This window comes from Zerene cesonia, chromosome 22, assembly GCF_012273895.1.
Source record: "Zerene cesonia ecotype Mississippi chromosome 22, Zerene_cesonia_1.1, whole genome shotgun sequence".
In the NCBI taxonomy this organism is placed as follows: domain Eukaryota; kingdom Metazoa; phylum Arthropoda; class Insecta; order Lepidoptera; family Pieridae; genus Zerene; species Zerene cesonia.
Window position 1 is genome coordinate 4,427,388 of NC_052123.1, and position 19,198 is coordinate 4,446,585.

Consider the following 19,198-nt stretch of genomic DNA (forward strand, 5'->3'; position numbering starts at 1 on the left):
GATTCTTTAAACGTAATACACTTTATAACATTTAGTGTCGAATACCTCAGAAATATGGTTGGATTTAATATGATAGCAATAAAATTAAAACACATTTACTTTTATTGCCACTCCCCAAAATGTGAATTTACAAATAAATATTATATTCAAACCAAGTTCCTAGAAACGTTTACAAATGCTGTTCTTTTTTTCAACAAATAAACAGAACAAAACATCTTGACTTGTACGATAAAAGTAAATTTTAAAAATACGCGAATTATATAAAATACCAAAATACCTTCCATTTCCAAAGCTATGGGAATGGGACCTTTGCAGCGTTGAAATAAAAAATATATATAAGCGATACCTCTAAATTTATTTGGTTAGGAATTATCTATGATATTAAATTAATAATAATTTTGCGGCTTAAGCGATGAGTTATAGTTTAGTAATCGTTAAATGCAATCGAAGATCATACAATTGAGCAAATAGGTTATCTATGCAATTTATCCACTAAATAATATTATAATAACGAAATGTAAATTTTTTAAATTGTTTGTTTTTATTCATGATTGAATGATTAAACATTAGTTAATAAATTTTGGTGATTTACTTATACATTATTCTTATAATTACTAAAAATAAAATTTTTGAAAATGTCACTTATTTAAATATAATTCATCGCTCTGCGCGTAAGCCAAAATATTTCTCATTGTATAGATAAAAAAAAATGCCAGCTATAATTCTTTTTTATTTTATATAACTGAAATATCGAAATGATTGGTGTACTTGATTGTATGGTTATTTTTTAATGGCAACACAAGATGATAACGTCAAAGTATCAAAAGATAATGTCAAAAATACTTTAGCAAATTATTTTTTTGAATAAAGTCGACATAAAATTTTCTTTGCATCTTGTATTGACCATATAATTAAACATGTATTAGGTTAAGCAAACTAACACACATTTTTACCCTTTCAAATGTCAATATTAGTGAATTATGAAAAAAAACATTGTGTTTTTAATACCAATTAGTATAACTTACCAACAATTTTAGCGTATGTTAATAATATTGGAATGTAAAATGGTGATTAATAAAGGATTAAATATGGCGGCGTGGCAACTACTACAACTACTTCAGGGTTACCAGTAAAAAAATTCTTGAGAGTTTTCACTTCATCGTCAGGAGGGCAACAAAATAATATAACAATTAGTAAGTGCCTTCGAGATATTGGATGTGTGTAACAGGGGTTAGTACTAAATAAGGTGCGTGTGTCATTTAGAATTTTAAAATATCTACGATACAGTGTTCTTTTCGCTAAATTATTTGATAAAACTGATAATAGGTTAAAGTTTTAATTCAAATATTTCTATCAGGGTTGGATTGATTTACAATTGTTATGGGGAAAGTCAAATAGTTATGATTCACAAATTCATTAAGAGTGTAAGAGTGTATTTAAATCAAATAGTCCATACGTCCACAGATCATATATGAATGAATGTGTTATAAGATTTTGTAAATAAATTTCCTGTTTATTAGGGACAAAATGGTGTGTGGTGTGTTGTATGTATGTGTTTGCGTGCGTGCGTGTTTGTATGTGTGTGTGCGCGCGCGTGTGTGTGTGTGTGTGTGTGTGTGTGTGTGTAGGTGGCGGGTGCACACTCACAGCTCCATGTTGTGCACGGTGGAGCGCGGGCAGGGCGCGGGCGCGCGCACGTGGCAGTGCTTGTGGCAGCGCATGGCGCAGTCGCGGCACTCGTACCCCTGCTTGCCGAGCCGCCGCGCCACCGTCTTGTTGCACACCTCGCACACCGTTCCGCTGTAGCGAGAGGGTAGAGGGGGGAGAGGGAGGAGGGCGAGGGGTGTTTGTCATATATTTGTTCACTACCACTGAATAGGTGCTAGGATAAATAGGGCCAAAATAATGACAATGATTGCACACCTGGCATCATATTTTTTTATAATATTTAATTGCAAAAATATAAACAAAAACGACAAGTGAAACGTTATACCAATATCAGCATCGTTTGTACAAGATGCGGCCCAATTGTTAAACATTACAGTGCGGCTGCATAAAAGAAGGAACAATATACTTCAATTATATAAAAGTAAAATGAACACTGCTCTGAAAATAAACCTCCTTCAAATTGTCACAACTTGATCAAATTTCAATGTGACTACACATTGAAATTTGATTGACTCACACGAGAAGCATTCACCTTTTAAATAAAAAAAAAGCATCAAAATCGGTTCACCCAGCCTAAAGTTCTGGGCTACACAAACCTTAAAAAAACAGTCTAATTGAAAACCTCCTTTTTTTGTCCTCCTTTTTTAAGTCGAGGCAGTTCTTGTACTTATTTAAGTACACGATCATATTTCCCAAAAATATACCCACCATCATATAATCCAGTGACAAAACAACACTAAAAACAAATAAAACAACAAAAATCAACTCACCCGCTAAGATGTTTAGCGATGAATGTATGCTCATTGTAAATGTGCAGCTTGACGCCTTTTCTCCGCCATCTTGATCTCTGGGCGACTGTCAGCGGGACTAGGTAATGCTTTTTGATACCAGCCTCGATGGTCTCTAGCACTAAAGTGGACGCTTCGTGGATGAACGTCCTAGCTGATGCCGTACTAAATCCGGAGACTTCACTGAGAGAGGACCTTTTTTGTCAATTTCCGTTTCGAGGTTAGCGGAGGTGGATAATTTTGAAAATGTGATTGAAGCGGTGTATTTTTCATAGAAAAGGTTTTAGATTCGATAAGAATGATGAAAAAAAACATTTGAAATTTTTTTTAAGGTACAAAAATCAAGGGAAAAGGATACGAAGAAATTATTTATGTACAAAAGACCAAGTGCAAAAATTTACAGCCAATTAGAGAGTTGCATGCAAAATTCGTTACAGGAAGAATTAGTTTGAAATACCGATGTAGCCATATTGCAGTGCGTTTGCCCCCGCGTGTGTTGACAGATGGAAAGAGAGAGAAAATACATTTTTAGTTCTGGTGTTGCCATTATAAATATATGAAATAAATAAATAATTTATATAGCATTATTTAACGATACTGCTATTAAATATTTAAGCATTATTATTTTAATACTAGCTGTGCTCTGCGGTATTATCCCTTATTCTAAACTATTTTTATTGTAAATTTCATTCAAATCGGTACTTTTGTTTAGTTGTGCAGGCGTAATAGACATACAGACAGACGTTTGCATTTATATTATTAGTATGAATACCATTAACTAAGCTAAAATGGCAAGACGGAATCATTATAAGCATTCGCTTCTAACTACTAAATTTCCTAAACTAAATTTAGTTCCAACAATTTAATGTTACAATTAAATTGAGATTTTTATAATGTAGCCTTACCATGCAAAAAAAAAAATCGGTAATTATTATTATTATATAAAATAAAAGTTACATAATTTGCATATTCTATTCATAGCGTTTATGGATAAACGATTCCTATAGGGTTAATATTTAATTCACAATTATTTCAAGTCTATTCCTTTAACTCGATGTCATTTAAGAACTCATAGGGCCGATTTCATCAACAATACTTCAGTAGAACTCAGTTCTACATAAACGAGATTACATGTCGATCCTAAACTTGATTAAAGACAAACTGATTACACGAATAAAACAGTGAATAACTGATAGCATTTATATAATATCTGTTAAACTAAAACCTTAATTGGATTAAGATTTCTTCAGAAAGACAAATTTAATCTATCATTAATGATTGATAGTAATAAACAATACTCATATTGTTTAAATAAAAATTTATATTTTAAATTGAAATAAACTTATAGGTGACATATGACAGGTTCTGAATTTAAACTCGCTTCTACTTAAACTCGATTCTACAATAACGCAAAAAAGTAAATCTGACATATCAATAATTTAAGTTGTTTTTTAATAATTTAAGAAATTAATGTCTAATGATTAGTGTCTAATTCTATAAAAGAAATCTAACATTTTACCCTAGATATTTAAATTTTATATAAAAAATCAATGTATTTCAAAGACTTTACTATTCAAAATTCTACTTTGCATAACACAATGATAAAAAATCACGTTTGAAAATAAGTTTATAACCGTTATGTTTATAACTGCTATTATAACGTGTCGTAACCGTTATTTTAGGCTTGGATGTTACCTTCGCGATGTCCTCGACTCGTCCCCGGACTGCGCGGGCGACGCCCCGGCTGAATACACGTTCCTATTTGCTAGTGATAAAGTCTTATCTGAAAGTAGAAGAGTTTTATTAAGTACCTGTTATAAAATGTCCACTTATATACGCGAAAGTTTGTAAATGGATTGGATGGATTGATGGATGGAGGGATGATTGTTAGCATTCAGGGATCACATACATATTCAACGGTGAATGAATTTATGAAATCAGTAAAACCGTTCCTGAGATAAGCGAGTTCAAACAAACAAACTCTTTAGCTTTACATTATTATCTCATATAGATAGCATCTAAATATTAACATCTAAAAAGTATAATTTTGAAAATAAACGCAGAATACTAAATCGTAAAAACATGCGTATAACATTAGTGTTACCACAATTAAATTATATTTTTATTGGTCCTTCGAGCCGGATCCTACTGTCTTACCGTGACTATTCCTCTCGGCGCTAATGCTGCGCAGGCGCTGATTTTCTACCTCAGAGTCAGTCAGATCGAGGGATTGACCTCGCGTACGGGATCTGCCTAGCCTGTGATTGAATGAACGAAAGAAACTATGAATGAATATTCATTATACAGGTGGTCGCGCCGGTCCCGTATGGTGTGCTACACTCAACGGAACTAATACTTTTCAATACGCTTAATACGTTAAAAATACTCAAAAATGGATGAATAGTAATTATATATAATGGGTTCAAGTAAGTATAATATTTCCTAGGTGTATTACTTAGTGCATAAACGTTACAACTGAGACTTCCTGGGTTTCTATTTTGGAATTAGACAAAAAATGAAATAACTCACAGCGGAACACTGTAAAAACATTATCTATAACTAATTTTACCAAAAAAACTAATTCGCCTCTTTTCATATGAATAAAGAATTTTCAAAATCTGTTCACCCGGTCGAAACTTCTGAATTAAGAAAACAAAAAAAAAAAAAAACAGTGGAATGTATAACTTCCTTTTGTTTAGTCGGTTGAAAATATATATGAAATGCATATGTTCCATATATTATGTACAAATAATCTTAAGTCATTTCAATCTTCAAAAAAAAAAATAAAATCTTAATATATATAAATGTTTCCTACCTTCTTTTTATAGTTCCAAAGAAATCTCTTTTCCTCTTCTGCCTAGGCGCGGGCTCCGGGGGCGGTTCTTGGTTGTTTACGTAGTCTCCTTGCTGGAAATATAAAAGAAAAAAAATATGTCTGTCAATATAAAACACATCACTAAAATTGTCATAATAGTTAATATGCTGAGAATTTCCATTGAAGAAAAAATAAGATTTTGTTTATCTTGTATTTTTTCGTCTTCATCTCGCAACCGAGCGAGGTCGGAGCGAATAGTTTTGAATGCTATGAAATTCAACTACTACTTAACATACTTCAAATTTCATCACAAGAGATCAGCATTAAAATAAAATTTATATTAATAACTAGTAACATACTGCTAAATTCTTTTTTTTTTTCATTAATTTCTACAAATGTGTCCAACGTCCCGGAAAGTACGAATCCAAGTCGTGAGTCCCTGTCAACAACTTCCTACCTAACTGAGTTATTGAGCAAAAAACAAAAAAAAAAAAAATTGAAATGAGAACCTTCTTTGCTTTTGGGACACCGGTTGAAATTTATTAGATTTGTGGCCTTTATTTATAACTTGAATACTTGCGCCCATCACGTAATATTATATGTAATACATAAATACCTTACAAACACATAAAATGCAAATTCACATTCCATGCCAATACAACAATCATACAAAATAAATATATAAAAATTTATGGTTAATTAAAAAAAAAACACAAATTACCGCCTCTGCGCCGTTCGATTTGGCGCCATTTTCTTTTATTCTTACGCTTTTGGCGGGCGACTGTTTCGGGCTGGCCGTTACTGACGTCACTTCCGTTTTTTCTTGTGCCGCGTCCGATTTTTTATCTGTGTCACTTATGTTTTCGTCCTTTTCACTTATTTTGTCATTTGTCTCAATTGATCTGTCACCTGGACTCTCTTTGATGCTAGCTTCTCTTTCTACTTCGATGAACTTCCCAGAATCTGTCAGTTCGACCTTTGTGGAGGGGATTTTGTTAGTTGGCAACACACACATTTGAAATTATTTTGTGATTTTAATTAAAATAATGCTCATATTAAATTGTCATTTATCAAATGAATTGTACTGGACTGTTTATATAATAAATAAAATATTAAATTTTCTTGTACCTATATATATTTTAAATGTTATTTTTTTCACAAATCACAAAATTTTTCAAACTTCTGTATAACTAACATGCTTTAACAACAGTTATAAATGAAAAAAAAACATTTTTTGGGTCTGCGACAACCCTATTGTAGGTTATTACGGAATCAAAATGCAATTTCAAACAGTTAATTCAAAATGCAATGGAATTATAAAACAACTCACCTTTATTGATTTCGTTGGCTCCTACACACAGACATGCAAAAAAATAATGATCAATTCACACACACAAGGGTAAAACCAATAATATCAATCCTAAGTATATATTTTCTGTGACTGGGTTCGAATATCTAACAAAAAATGAAAAATACTTGCAATTGAAATTTATCAAAAATGTGTATGTATTTTATTTCATAAAAAAAAAGAAAAAAACTGAAAAAAAAAATGAGTGACAACCCTAATTCACTGGGATCACGATAAATTAGTATAGGAATTTCACAAAAAATATTGACAGCCCTTAAATAACAATTACATGCATACCCTTTGTACTGAATGAATAATCAGCGTAGACTTGTTAGCATTACTAGGACTTAGTTCTAGCTCTCTTAGGGCTGTCTCAGTTAGCGCTGAATTTTCATGACCTAAAAAAGAGACAAAAGTGTATACAATTCTAATTACATTTTACAAAATAAACTATTTGTACTAGTCACTAAGTTATTAATAAAAAAACACACTTAAACTTTGTAATTGATTGATTTTTTTCTCCTCTATCAAATAAATACCTAAATTATTGTATCTGACATCATCTATACAGATATAAAAAAAAAATACATAACTAGAGAAATATTCTCTATTATTGAATATTTTTTCATCTAATATCATAAATATAGTCTAAGATAAAAATAGAGAAAGGAAAAATTTGTCTTTATTTGTCGACTAACTGTCCGGCCTGGCTTCGCCCGTGGTACATACTCTGAAGTTGCAGCTTTCTCATGGTGAAAGAATTTTTGAAATCAGGCTTGTAGTTTTTACGTTAAAACCATACAAAAAATAAAAAAAAAATATAATATTAAGTGTAGATGAGTCCTGTTTATAGACAAGGAAGAGTACTTTCTCTATGGACACAGACATTTTTTTTTATAAAAACATCAAAATCATGTTAACTTTTTTTTTATTTTAGAATTTACCATTCTGCTTGAAGATGGTCTTGGTAGTTGTCGTCATTTGGCCTTGAGGTGATAGTGTCCGTAGGCTCTCTTTGATTTTCATGGGCTTAGACCCTAGGTCCGGTATATCAGCGCCCTCTATGAATAGGAACTGTAAAAAAATTAAATGGAGATTAAAATTTCAATTAGAATCTATAGTTTCAAGGTATAAGAAGTTGCTATAATATTATGCAACTATATAAGATACTAGTGGTGCGCCACGGCTTCACCCGTGGTACATATAATTATAGCCTTCCTCAATGACACTGAAATTTTCAAATCGGACCAGTAGTACCCGAGATAAGCGCGGTCAAACAAATAAACTATATACAATACTAATAATGATAGTGGGTCTCTCGCAAAGAGTTTGTTCAAATTTGTTCAGTTGAATTGGTGGTAGGACTTTATTCCGATTAAATGCTCCCTTGGGATAAAACAGTAATATAGATATCCGGGTGGAGCCAGGACGAGCGTCTAATACTAAAAATGTGAAAATTTGTTTGTTTGGATGTTTGTCCGTCAGTCATGCTGAAACTACATCCTCATCCCCCTCTCCCCTTGGGATAAAACGGGAATCTTGATATCCGGGCGGAGCCGGGGCGAGTAATATACACACCTCCACAGTGAGGCTCCCGCTAACATCATGTTCCTCCATGGGCCTGGTCTGCAGCGCTATCTGCTGGCGCTGCGAGGGCGCCGCCAGCAGCTCGTCTATCCCCACCAGACCTAAACCTAGGAACCTGGGGATGAACATTACATTTGAACATGTCGGATATGAATTGTGTTGAATTTCATTTTTAGTTTTATAGCATTGAAATGGTTTTTAAATGAGAAAGTTTTAAGAAATAGAAAAAATTTGATCGCAAGCGGGATTCCAACCCCCGTCTTTCTGCTGAACCGTATCCTGAGCTTGATCGTGAATAGTAGGACCCCTAGTGCCGGAAGGGTACGGTACCCCTACAAATCATAAAAATTAATTAAGTGAAAATTGTAATCGCAGGTATATATTTAACATATAAAATAATGTATGGTAACAAACAAATCTGTTTGACATTTGCGAGTACTTTTTTAAATTCGAAATTCAAATTCAAATAAAAGAAGACAGGAAGTTCTTTTTTTTCTTTTTTTTAAAGTCAATCTCACTTTCAAAGATTCGAGGTACTTTTTTTTACTTGTATACTGAAAAAATTAGGAAGTAAATGAGTATACCTATTTTGTGTAGTCGCCCCCCCAGGGGAGGGGGGGCCTGTTCTGTCATACACTTCGAAGAGCAATTCCGCTGTTTGAGGCGATAGGTCACTGTAAAAATAACACTTATGTGAGTAATAATATAATAATTTATTATCGATGATATTAACCTATATATAGGTTTTAATCGACGTCCCAAAGCAGGTTTGCATTTTTATGGTTTTAATTCGACAACTCCGTGGTTTTCTGCCTGTTATATCATTCTTATTGTATTTGATAGAGAATTTTTATCAATTGATCTCATTTTAGAATACGGACTAGTACCTCTACCTCAATGACATGTTTTTGTGAAAAATAATTATTTAGAATTAAAATAATTAAAAATGTATATAATGAAAATTAAGCACCTCAATTTAGTGGGCTAAATTACAGTTTTTGAAGAAAATAAGACAGACGGACTGAACGCCTGACTGACATAGACGCCTGACATAGTGATCTATCAACGCAAAGGCCAAACCACTAGACGGATCGGGCTGAAATTTGGCATGCAGATAGATGTTATGACGTAGGCATCCGGTAAGAAAGGATTTTGATAAATTCTACCCACATTGGGATAAAAAAGTGTATGAAAGTTTGTACTGTAAAAATCTATTAGGACCGCGCGGGCGAAGCTGCAGGCAACAGCTAGTTTCGGTATAGTTTCGAGACCTAGGCTAGTCAAAAAATACTCACAATAGGAAATGTTCCTCCCATTGAGGGCTTGACGTGTCCTTTTTGAAGGCTGTTTGATTCCTCTGCGGCGGTTCATCCATTTCCACTACGCAATACGGCGCTATGCAACCGGTTTTGCCTGCAATACCATATATATATTTGAATAAATTAATATCCTTGAACATTTGAAATAAAAAAATATTCATAAAATTTTCCCATGGCTTTCTTATTCGACCTCAAACGACAACATGATACGTATTTTGTATTAAAACTAGCGATTCGCCCCGGATACGCCCGTGGCGCATATATAGCCTTATAGCTTTCCTCAATAAATGGGCTATCTAACACTGAAAGAATTTTTCAAATTGGACAAGTAGTTACCGAGATTGTGCGTTCAAACAAACAAACAAACTCTTCAGTTTTTCTTTATAATATTAAGTATAGATTGTAGAAATTGCACTAAAAAAATTTGATTATTTCAATTTTATATCTACTTATATTTTGTGAATTTAATAAAAGTTTACATAAATATATAGATCATAGAAAAGTTATCTATTTTTGTTTAATCATAATACGTTGTAACTACGTAGTCCTAATTATACATAAGATTATGTAATAAAACATGTCTGATATAATTATTCGTAGTGTCATACTAAATGTGCCCATCTCCTTTCCTCTTCCTTACCTCCTATATCCTTAGCTCCCACCACTTTAACCAAAAGTCGCTTATCGCCCAACAGTTGGATACAACCGGCTGTGGAATTTGGAGTTGATGTGTACATATGCCTATCTTGTTGTAGCTGAAAAGGTTTTATTTATTTATTTAATACTTTATTGCACACACAGCAGAAAAATACAGAAAGAACATATAATAAGAGAAAAACATGTACAAATGGCGGTCTTATCGCTAGGTAGCGATATCTTCCAAACTATCATATGTAATGCGTAGGAAAGAGATAATTTGTATATGTTTTATTAATAAACAAGAAATGTGTTTTTGAATATCTTCAGCATTTCCAACTTAGATTAGAGATTCCCTTCTCTTCCCTCCCCCAATGGTCCTCAAACTGATTTCGTCTGGGTTAGTCCCACATACAACACAAGGTTAAAATGAGTAAAAAATACTTTATGTGTGTAGTGTAAGGCAATCAAGACATCCTTCTAGTCTGACGGTTGAACGTCGACTAACAGTACCCTCGTATATTTTTATTTTCATAGATACCACATATCCAACTACCCGCATTATTCACAAGATATATTCACTTACCATAGAGTCATAATGTAGGGGCAGTCTCGGGGTAGATTCCGCCATATACCTCCTCAGTCTGGGGCAAGTGGGGTATGGGGCCAAGTTGAACTTCAGATTTGTGTTTCGGAGAGCGCTTACTATGATGTCACTGAAAATTTACAGAAAGTTTTGGTTTTGAATTGTCTATGGCAGCCATTTTCTTTTAGGACTAACAAGGTACAAAGTAAAAGATTGTTTTACAGCAACACAATTGCGTGCAACACAATTTGCGGAAATATTTCATGCCTTATACAAATTTATCATTTAATATTAGTGTCCGCACTTCAAGTGTCCAATGGCAGGACCATCATATTATGTCCTGTGCAGTATACTTGCTAAGTAAGGTAGATAAGCGACCACCACCGCCCATGGACATTCGTAGAGCGAATACGCTGCCCGCTTTTAAGGGGAAACGGAAAGGATTGACAACTGAAAAGAAACATTGGACTGGGAAGGGTACCTGGGCCTCCTGCTCCCCCACTAATCGACGAAACGCTTTAAAAGAGAAAGGGATAAGGAAAGCATTGACAACTGTAAAGAAGGAATTGACTGGGAAGGGTAACCCCCGCTCACCGAACGAAACAATTACGACATTGGGGCCTTCAAGAAAAGAGCGTATATGTCTCTGAAAGGCCGGCAAAGCACTTGTAACACCTCTAGTGTTGCAAGTGTTTATGGGCGGTGGTGACCACTTAACATCAGGTGGCCCACCTGTTCCTTTGCTTGCTTTGCCATAAATAAAATACCCAGTAACACACTACTATTTCACGCTGGTCTCCTGTGGGAGTGTGGTACTTCCTCGATGCGAGCTGGTCCAATGCATGCTGAAGCTTGCTCGACGTCCAAATTCTACTAATATTATAAATGCGAAAGTTTGTAAGGATATGTGTGTGTTTGTTGCTCTTTCACGCAAAAAACTACTGAACCGATTGCAATGAAATTTGCTACGTAGACAGCTGGACAACTGGAATAACATATAGGCAACTTTTTATCCCGATATTCCTACGGGATACGGACATACGCGGGTGAAAGCGCGGGGCGCAGCTAGTATAATCTAAATGTCCCATACCTGACCAACTGTTGCAGGTTGCTCTCAGCGGTGTTGGGCCGCAATGGCCCCACGGGTGCAAGGGCCACTTTCACTTCTGGCCACCCATCGCACTTGAGTTCACCAGTCAGTTTGTCTGTAATGCATGTTACGTGGAGTCGCGCACGAAATCTGGAAAAAAGGATTATATTCTGTTGACTATTATTTTAAGCTGGTTACTGTGTCAGACGAAGACAAGTGTACATACTTATGTGTGGCATAATGTTTTGGCAAAATAAAAAATTTTAATGAAAAAAAGTACAATATATGAAAGAAAAGATAATAGATATCACATCATATCATTAATCACACATCATTTTCATAATCATCTTCATCTTCTTCAACATCACCAACGTAACCATCATCATCATCATCATCTTTTTCTTCTTCTTCTTCATAATAATCATCATCAACAATCAATCAATCATGACGCAGTTGAGGACGCTGGCCTGAACACTTATATCTTATATGTTCTATTATTCTGGCCATAAAATGTTGTAGAAAATTGCAAATTAGCCATCAAAAGTTAAAGAATCTTTGGCAAGGGACATGTCTATCTGCTGATTTCTACGCATCATAATTGTACGAAAGCATATTATTGAACCGACTTCAAAAAGAGGAGGTTATCAATTTGATATGTATGTACGCAACATTGATAGAATTGCACAGTTTTTGTATATATTCGTCAATATCAATCTATGATTATGATATACATCAAAATTACCTGTTAACATTAACTCTGTAGTGTGATACCTCCACTTTCTCCCCCCTCTGGCTGAAGGCTTTGAGCTGGAAGGCTGGTGTCGCTTCGCAGTCACAGGTGATCGTCTGAAATTATAGAAAAATAACTGTAAGTATGTGTTAGAGTAGTTATTCCCTTACTCATCTCTTTGGGCATTAATTAATGCAATACAGTCATAAGAATAAGTTAATATTTATTCCTAAATGTCATTGTTTTGCCCTCTGTCATTCAAACTACATATGATTAATATTTTTTGTTGTTGTCATAGTTGGCAATGGAGCTGGTGGGTCGCCTGATAGTATTCACTACCACCGACAATGAACATTTGAAGAGGCGTAAGGACAATAATTGCAGACCGTATGCCTCTAGAAATGGAATGCCGAGTTCTTATTGGGTAGGGATTAAAATAGGATTGGCAAGACGAATAAAGGAAAGGATTTTTTCACGCCGGTTTTCTGTGGGGGTGAAATAGTAGCATGCTATTGTGTTTTGTACGGTGAGTGGGGGAGGCGAAGGCCGGTTTCCTATTCCTCACCCTTCCAAGTCTATTTCTTCTTCCCAGACATCGATTATTTACTTATTCTCCTCTTAAAAGTGGACAACGCATTGCCTCTGCAAATGTTCAAGGGCGGTGGTGATCGCATACCATCAGGCGAACCACCAGCTCGCTCCAGCCCAGCTCGCAGCAGCACCAGCCCGCTCAAATACACATAAAATCCCACAAACTCCAACCCTGTACCGCCGTTTCGTCAACCATTACACCCGAGGGTCTGTAATGAATATAAATTGCATTTAATATTTCAATAACATTGACCCCTCCAAGTTAAAAGTGAAAGGCTAACTTGAACAGTTGTAATTCAAAACGGTAAGCAATCATGTCACCATTATAAGTTATGCTAAGTAATTTGATCACTTACGCACGATTCATTTAAACTTAATTTGTCTGTCTGTGATTTCAACATAAGTTTTATATTAATTGATCGTGATAATTTGCATAAACGATTTGAGAAGGCAAAGTAATCGAGAGCACAGATAAAATAATTTTTCAATTTCGCCTTTTTTGTTGTATATCGTTTGTTTGTTGTTCTAATAATTTTTAAACTTAACGCCAATTTAAAAAACACAAGAAATATAAAATTTTTCTGAATCTTACTTTATGTAGAACAAAGACTAGCCAATACAAACTTTGATCGACTATTGGAGATAATTGCTCTTCAGTTCTGAGTCTAGGACCTCTAGATTCAGGTTATATCTTAGTAAATTCAGCACGCGGTTAAAGTGATCACGTGTCATTCAAATTCCAGACTAGGTTACACCTATTTCTATGAAAAGTATCATCGAAATCCGAACATCGATTTTGCATTAAAGAAAAACAAATATCTTCATAAATTAGCGTTTCCAAAAGTAGTGAATAAAATAGTAGAAATTTTCTAGATAATTCATAAAATGGATGACGTCACGGCGGCAAATGCTGAGTAGACTCCATGACGCCAACTATTTGTAAAAGTCTAACTTATTTTCATTCTTTTATCTATAACATATGCCACCCACGTAAAACCTTAATAGCATTGTCAATCCATTTAATTCCTTATCGGAAAGAAGATAAGGTTGCAAATGATTCGTTTTTATCAACCACCCACATGCAATTTTATTGTGAAATACGATAGCTTGATTCATGTGTAACGTATATGGGGATATAGCTCAGTGGTAGAGCAATCGACTGCAGATCGATAGGTCCCCGGTTCAAACCCGGGTGTCCCCTGAGGATTATAAGATTTGTTTTTTTTTCATTATTTGTCGCTAATTTATTTAATTTGGTATTGGAAATATTAAAATCCTAACTTCAATAGTCAATATTTTCTTAAATTTGAGAGAATATTTTATGTCTTTTATTTTTGTTACAGAATAAAATCATAAATGTAATTAAAGCAAAAAAACAGAACACATATTCTTTATTAAATATTTTTGGCATTGTGTGTGTTTGTTGGTTGTTGTTGCTATTACACATTACTGTTTTTATAACGTTTATATAGTTTTCAACCGACTTCAAAAGAAGGAGGAGGTTATCAATACGACTATATATGAGATTAGGGAAGGGAAGGAGGAGGATAGAATCAATACGACTATATATCTCTTTTAGCTTTGTTAATTAATTACCATTTTATCGAAAGCTAGTGCCCCCGTGGGGGTCTCAATTAAATTTGTTCTAATTTTGACGATTCGATGGCAGTTTAGTTTTTCTTTAAAATATATATATATATATATATATATATATATCTTTGTTTGCAAATGATTCAAAACAGTACATTCATATAAAATTTAAAACACATAATATGTTTTCTCGATTAAACTATTCGTATCCGCCTGGATTATTATGCAATTGAAATCTAGACACGGGTTAACGCAATTCAATTGCTAACTGACTGACTTGTAGGACATTATAAGAACATGACACAGTAAACGGTCAATTGACATAAATAAGAATGTATGTACGCACATAGCTGCAGAACAGCAACAAAGTTTACCAAATTGGATATTTCTTTTGGTTGATTATTGAAAAGACATTGTTTGTATAATGGAATATTTAGTCAATGTTTTTAAAAAATAACTAAGAAACACGCTTCACTCATGAAATTATTGTATTGTCATCTATCCTGTATAATTCAGTATGCAAAGATTAAATTAAATCTATCAGTTTAAAGTGGGTCCAAATCGAGTCTAAACGAGTCGTTATCATATAAATATACAGGTGAAGAATAAAATGATTGTAAAAAAGAAATTATCAAGGAAAGAAAAAAGAATTACGTAATAAAACAAGGATAGTTTAGTGTGAAGTGTAGAGTTATGCAAGGAACTGTTTTAGGCCCACAACTTTTCATTATCTATACGATTGGTATTATGAATTATATAAAAAATTAACATGTCCATTTAAACATTTATTATACTCGATTGCATATTCTATTATTGCATTTGTTTAAAAGACCTATTCCGGCTTCGTTTGTAGTTTTATTCTGCATATACAAAAACAAATAGTCTATGTCGCTTGATCAATCTGAAGCTTTCGAATGATGAAATATCTTTTTAAAACGGTCTAGTAGTTTGGCAAACAAAAAATAACATCTTAAATATTAATACTGAATAATAAAGACATAGATATTCCGATAAAAGATCAAAACAATGATTCAACAAATCTACGAATAATCATTTATCCGACCCTGAATCCATTATTTTTACTTAACAAAGAATTATATGTGTATTTATTTCAAAAGAAAATATTTAAATGCATAATACATATCTTTTAAATAAAATCATCGTGTCACACTGTTACTTGCTATACTCGGAAACGGCTGAGCCGATTTATACGATTTTTTTTATTTCGGTATATCTGAGAATGAATTGTTACTACATAACTTAGGGGTCTAAGTGATAAGGGTAAAGCAGAACGTTATCAGGGACAACTAGTTTTATATAAAACTCGCTGTAACAAGTTTTTACAGTGGAAGAAATGTGTTGGTAAGTACCACACCCCCACTGAAAATCGGCGTAATATAGTAGTATGCTACTGTGTTTCGTACATTGAGTGGGAGAGTCGGGAGCCTGTTTCCCTCTCTTCACCCTTCCTAGAAGGAATGGTCCTTCTTTCCAGTCGTCAATCCTTTCTCCTGAAAGCGGGCAGCACATTCGCAAAAGCATTACTCCAACGAACGTTCACGGTAGTGACCGCTTACCAACAGGCGAACCACCAGCTCAGTTGCCAGTTGCCATATGGCATGATAAATAATAAGTGGGATAAATGGATTTACTCACGACGTCATCTTTGCTGTCACACTCGCAGAAGATATTCGAGACGTTAGGTGGGTTGCTATCCAGCGCCCTCACTAGCTCCACGCCGATGCCTTGCTGAAACAGAGAACAATATCTATGAATATATAAAAAGTGAAGTCCCGTGTCCCCTAGTGGGGTATGGGGCAGATGATGTACATTTGTTTCACTGATCGATTTTCTTTAGGGACAAGTAGGTGATCAGCCTTCTGTGTCCTGCCAGACCGAGACATTTTTTTTTTTGTTGTGCGTCCCCACCGGGAATTGAACCCAGGACCCCTCGGTTCTACGCTCACGCGTTAACCACTATACCAGGGAGGCGGTCAAAAAAAAAATATATATGAATATATAGATATACTAATATTATAAAGCTGAAGAGCTTGTTTGTTTGTGTTTGTTTGTTTGAATGCACTAATCTCAGGAACTACTGGTCCGATTTGAAAAATTCTTTCAGTGTTAGATAGCTCTTTTATTGAGGAAGGTTATAGATGTACCACGGGCGAAGCCGGGGCGGATCGCTAGTTTTAAATACGTTTGAATATGAATGGGATGACGTTAAACAATAGTTGGATTCATTGACCAATACGCGAATGGCGATAGGTTGAATGAGCTATTTTGAAATAAAAGCTGATAATATGGTTTCAAGTGTGGAATACATAAATCGATAAAAATAATTCTGAGTTTCTGAGGCCAAGGTTAGGGTCTTAACTCTTATGTTTTTGGAAAAAAATATAAAAAGAGAGAATCTAAAAAAATCAGAAACATGAAGGGATATCTCTATAATTCAAACTCAAACATTTATTTTGGATCGTTTACATATTATATCCTTAATGTCAAGTGACTTACAAAACAAGAAACTACGCTTCTAACTATACAACAAAACTATTTATTTATTTGATTATAATTATAATTAAAACGGTTTTGCACCAATAACATTAATTATTAACTATCAATTTTTACATAATATAACATCTCATTTAAATTTATAAAAAATATATACGACACAATTACAATTAAATACATTCAGATACAAGTAACAATATAAAATAAAGACATTCGATTAGATGTAGCTTTCACAGAAGCTCAGAAGCTCAATACAGCAATATATAAGAACCCCCTCCTTGTTTTAACTACCTAATAAAGGAAACAATCCATAAAAGATAAAAAGCGCTATTATCATAGATAAGCCGCTACAGACTAAATATATTTACAAGGGAACTGTCAAAGTGACATTACGAATGCATTGAACCCAAAATGTCAAGGTCAAATTTTAAATGTCATTTGCGAGTGTCGCGGCCAGCTTTTTAGCCTAAATTTCTAGAAACTATTTTTACATTTCGTTAAAATACAATTTTTTATTGTTTATTTATGTGGTTCTACTAATTATCTAATAATTCTCATCGGAAAGTTTCACTAGTCAATGTCTGGGAGAAACGGTTGAAACGACTGTCATGTGTCAATGATAGATTATACCGCGGAGGTCAGCCGGAGGCCCGTTTCCTTTTCCTCACCCGTCCCACTCCATTCCTTCTTTCCAATCACCAGTCCTTTTCCTTTAGCACTTCAAAACGGGCAGGTCATCCGGAGAGGCACTAACTTCGCGAATGCTCATGGGCGGTAGTGATCGCTTACCATCAGGCGAACCACCAGCTCAGTTGCCCGCTATGACATAAAGAAGTCACTGCATATAGCAGCAATATACAACTCCACTTATCTTATAAGAACTTGGCTTGCATCCAGACAACAAAATTAATCTTCATATCTATGTTAGTGAACCGTATCTATAGTTTCCTTGCATTTAATATGAATGGATTCATTGATTATCTACTAGATAGTATAGATTATCTACTAGATAGTATAGGAATTTCACGACGTCTGGATATGTTTCGTACAATTTATCTGTCAGTTAAATTTATAATTACTTACCACAAGAAAATTCAAATGTCGTCAAAAACTAATCAAATATAATATATGATTTTAGTACCTCTGCGGATGCTCTGCCCGCTTATAAGGGGTAAGGGAAAGTAAAGTGGAATGGATTGGGACGGGTGAGGAAAATGAAATTAGACTTAAAATTACATTAATTTTTAACAAAAACCTTTAGCGCCTTCAAATTGTCAGAGCTAGACTAAATTACAACGCGACCACATGGGAAGCTTCAGCTTTCAATTTAAATAAGAATCATCAAAAACATTACACCCAGTCGAAAGTACTGGGTGCCGTGTCACATTTCTAACACGCTTTTATTGGGTTATCTTTATGTTTGTGCGTCACAGACTCCTTTAAACACTTTAAACGGACAGATTTAATTGAAATTTTTCTACACTTATCAAGGATCAGTGACAATACAATAAATGAGTTAAACTATTTCCCTAATTAGGATCGCCAAGATCAAATAAATTCCTTACGTATACTCTTTAAAAGAGCAAACGAGACAGTTATATAAGTACTGTGAAGTCCCGTGTCCCCTAGTGGGGTATGGGGCAGATAATGAACATCTGTTTCACTGATCGATTTTCTTTTACGGACAAGTAGGTGATCAGCCTTCTGTGTCCTGCCAGACCGAGACATTTTTTGTTTGTGCGTCCCCACCGGGAATTGAACCCAGGACCACTCGAATTTACGCTCACCCGTTAACCACTGTACCAAGGAGGCGGTCGACAGTTATATAAAGAAGTAATAAAAAAAAATATACGGCAATTTATGTTGCAGCAAAATAAAAAAACAAGTAAATCTCCAAAGTGTACGAAACCCACAACAAATATGACTCACGTTCTAT

General features: G+C 34.4%; 1 protein-coding gene and 1 non-coding gene across 2 annotated transcripts in view; one reads left to right on the forward strand and one right to left on the reverse strand.

Annotated features, from left to right (window-relative positions):
- Positions 1–19,198, reverse strand: part of LOC119835984 — a 50,471-nt gene that overhangs the window by 1,285 nt on the left and 29,988 nt on the right. The window contains exons 3-21 of the mRNA XM_038361124.1: positions 16,405–16,497; positions 12,580–12,683; positions 11,838–11,987; positions 10,748–10,877; positions 10,166–10,280; positions 9,502–9,619; positions 8,791–8,880; positions 8,198–8,321; positions 7,564–7,693; positions 6,917–7,017; positions 6,602–6,622; positions 5,993–6,247; positions 5,272–5,363; positions 4,614–4,714; positions 4,152–4,239; positions 2,439–2,651; positions 1,648–1,800; positions 1,128–1,154; positions 278–307 (exon numbers count right to left, since the gene is read on the reverse strand). Of these exons, the coding sequence (XP_038217052.1) occupies positions 278–307; positions 1,128–1,154; positions 1,648–1,800; positions 2,439–2,651; positions 4,152–4,239; positions 4,614–4,714; positions 5,272–5,363; positions 5,993–6,247; positions 6,602–6,622; positions 6,917–7,017; positions 7,564–7,693; positions 8,198–8,321; positions 8,791–8,880; positions 9,502–9,619; positions 10,166–10,280; positions 10,748–10,877; positions 11,838–11,987; positions 12,580–12,683; positions 16,405–16,497 (2,135 nt within the window). The remainder of the gene's footprint in view (positions 1–277; positions 308–1,127; positions 1,155–1,647; positions 1,801–2,438; positions 2,652–4,151; positions 4,240–4,613; positions 4,715–5,271; positions 5,364–5,992; positions 6,248–6,601; positions 6,623–6,916; positions 7,018–7,563; positions 7,694–8,197; positions 8,322–8,790; positions 8,881–9,501; positions 9,620–10,165; positions 10,281–10,747; positions 10,878–11,837; positions 11,988–12,579; positions 12,684–16,404; positions 16,498–19,198) is intronic.
- On the forward strand, positions 14,288–14,359 carry Trnac-gca. The gene has a single exon. It is a non-coding gene; the product is annotated as a tRNA-Cys (tRNA).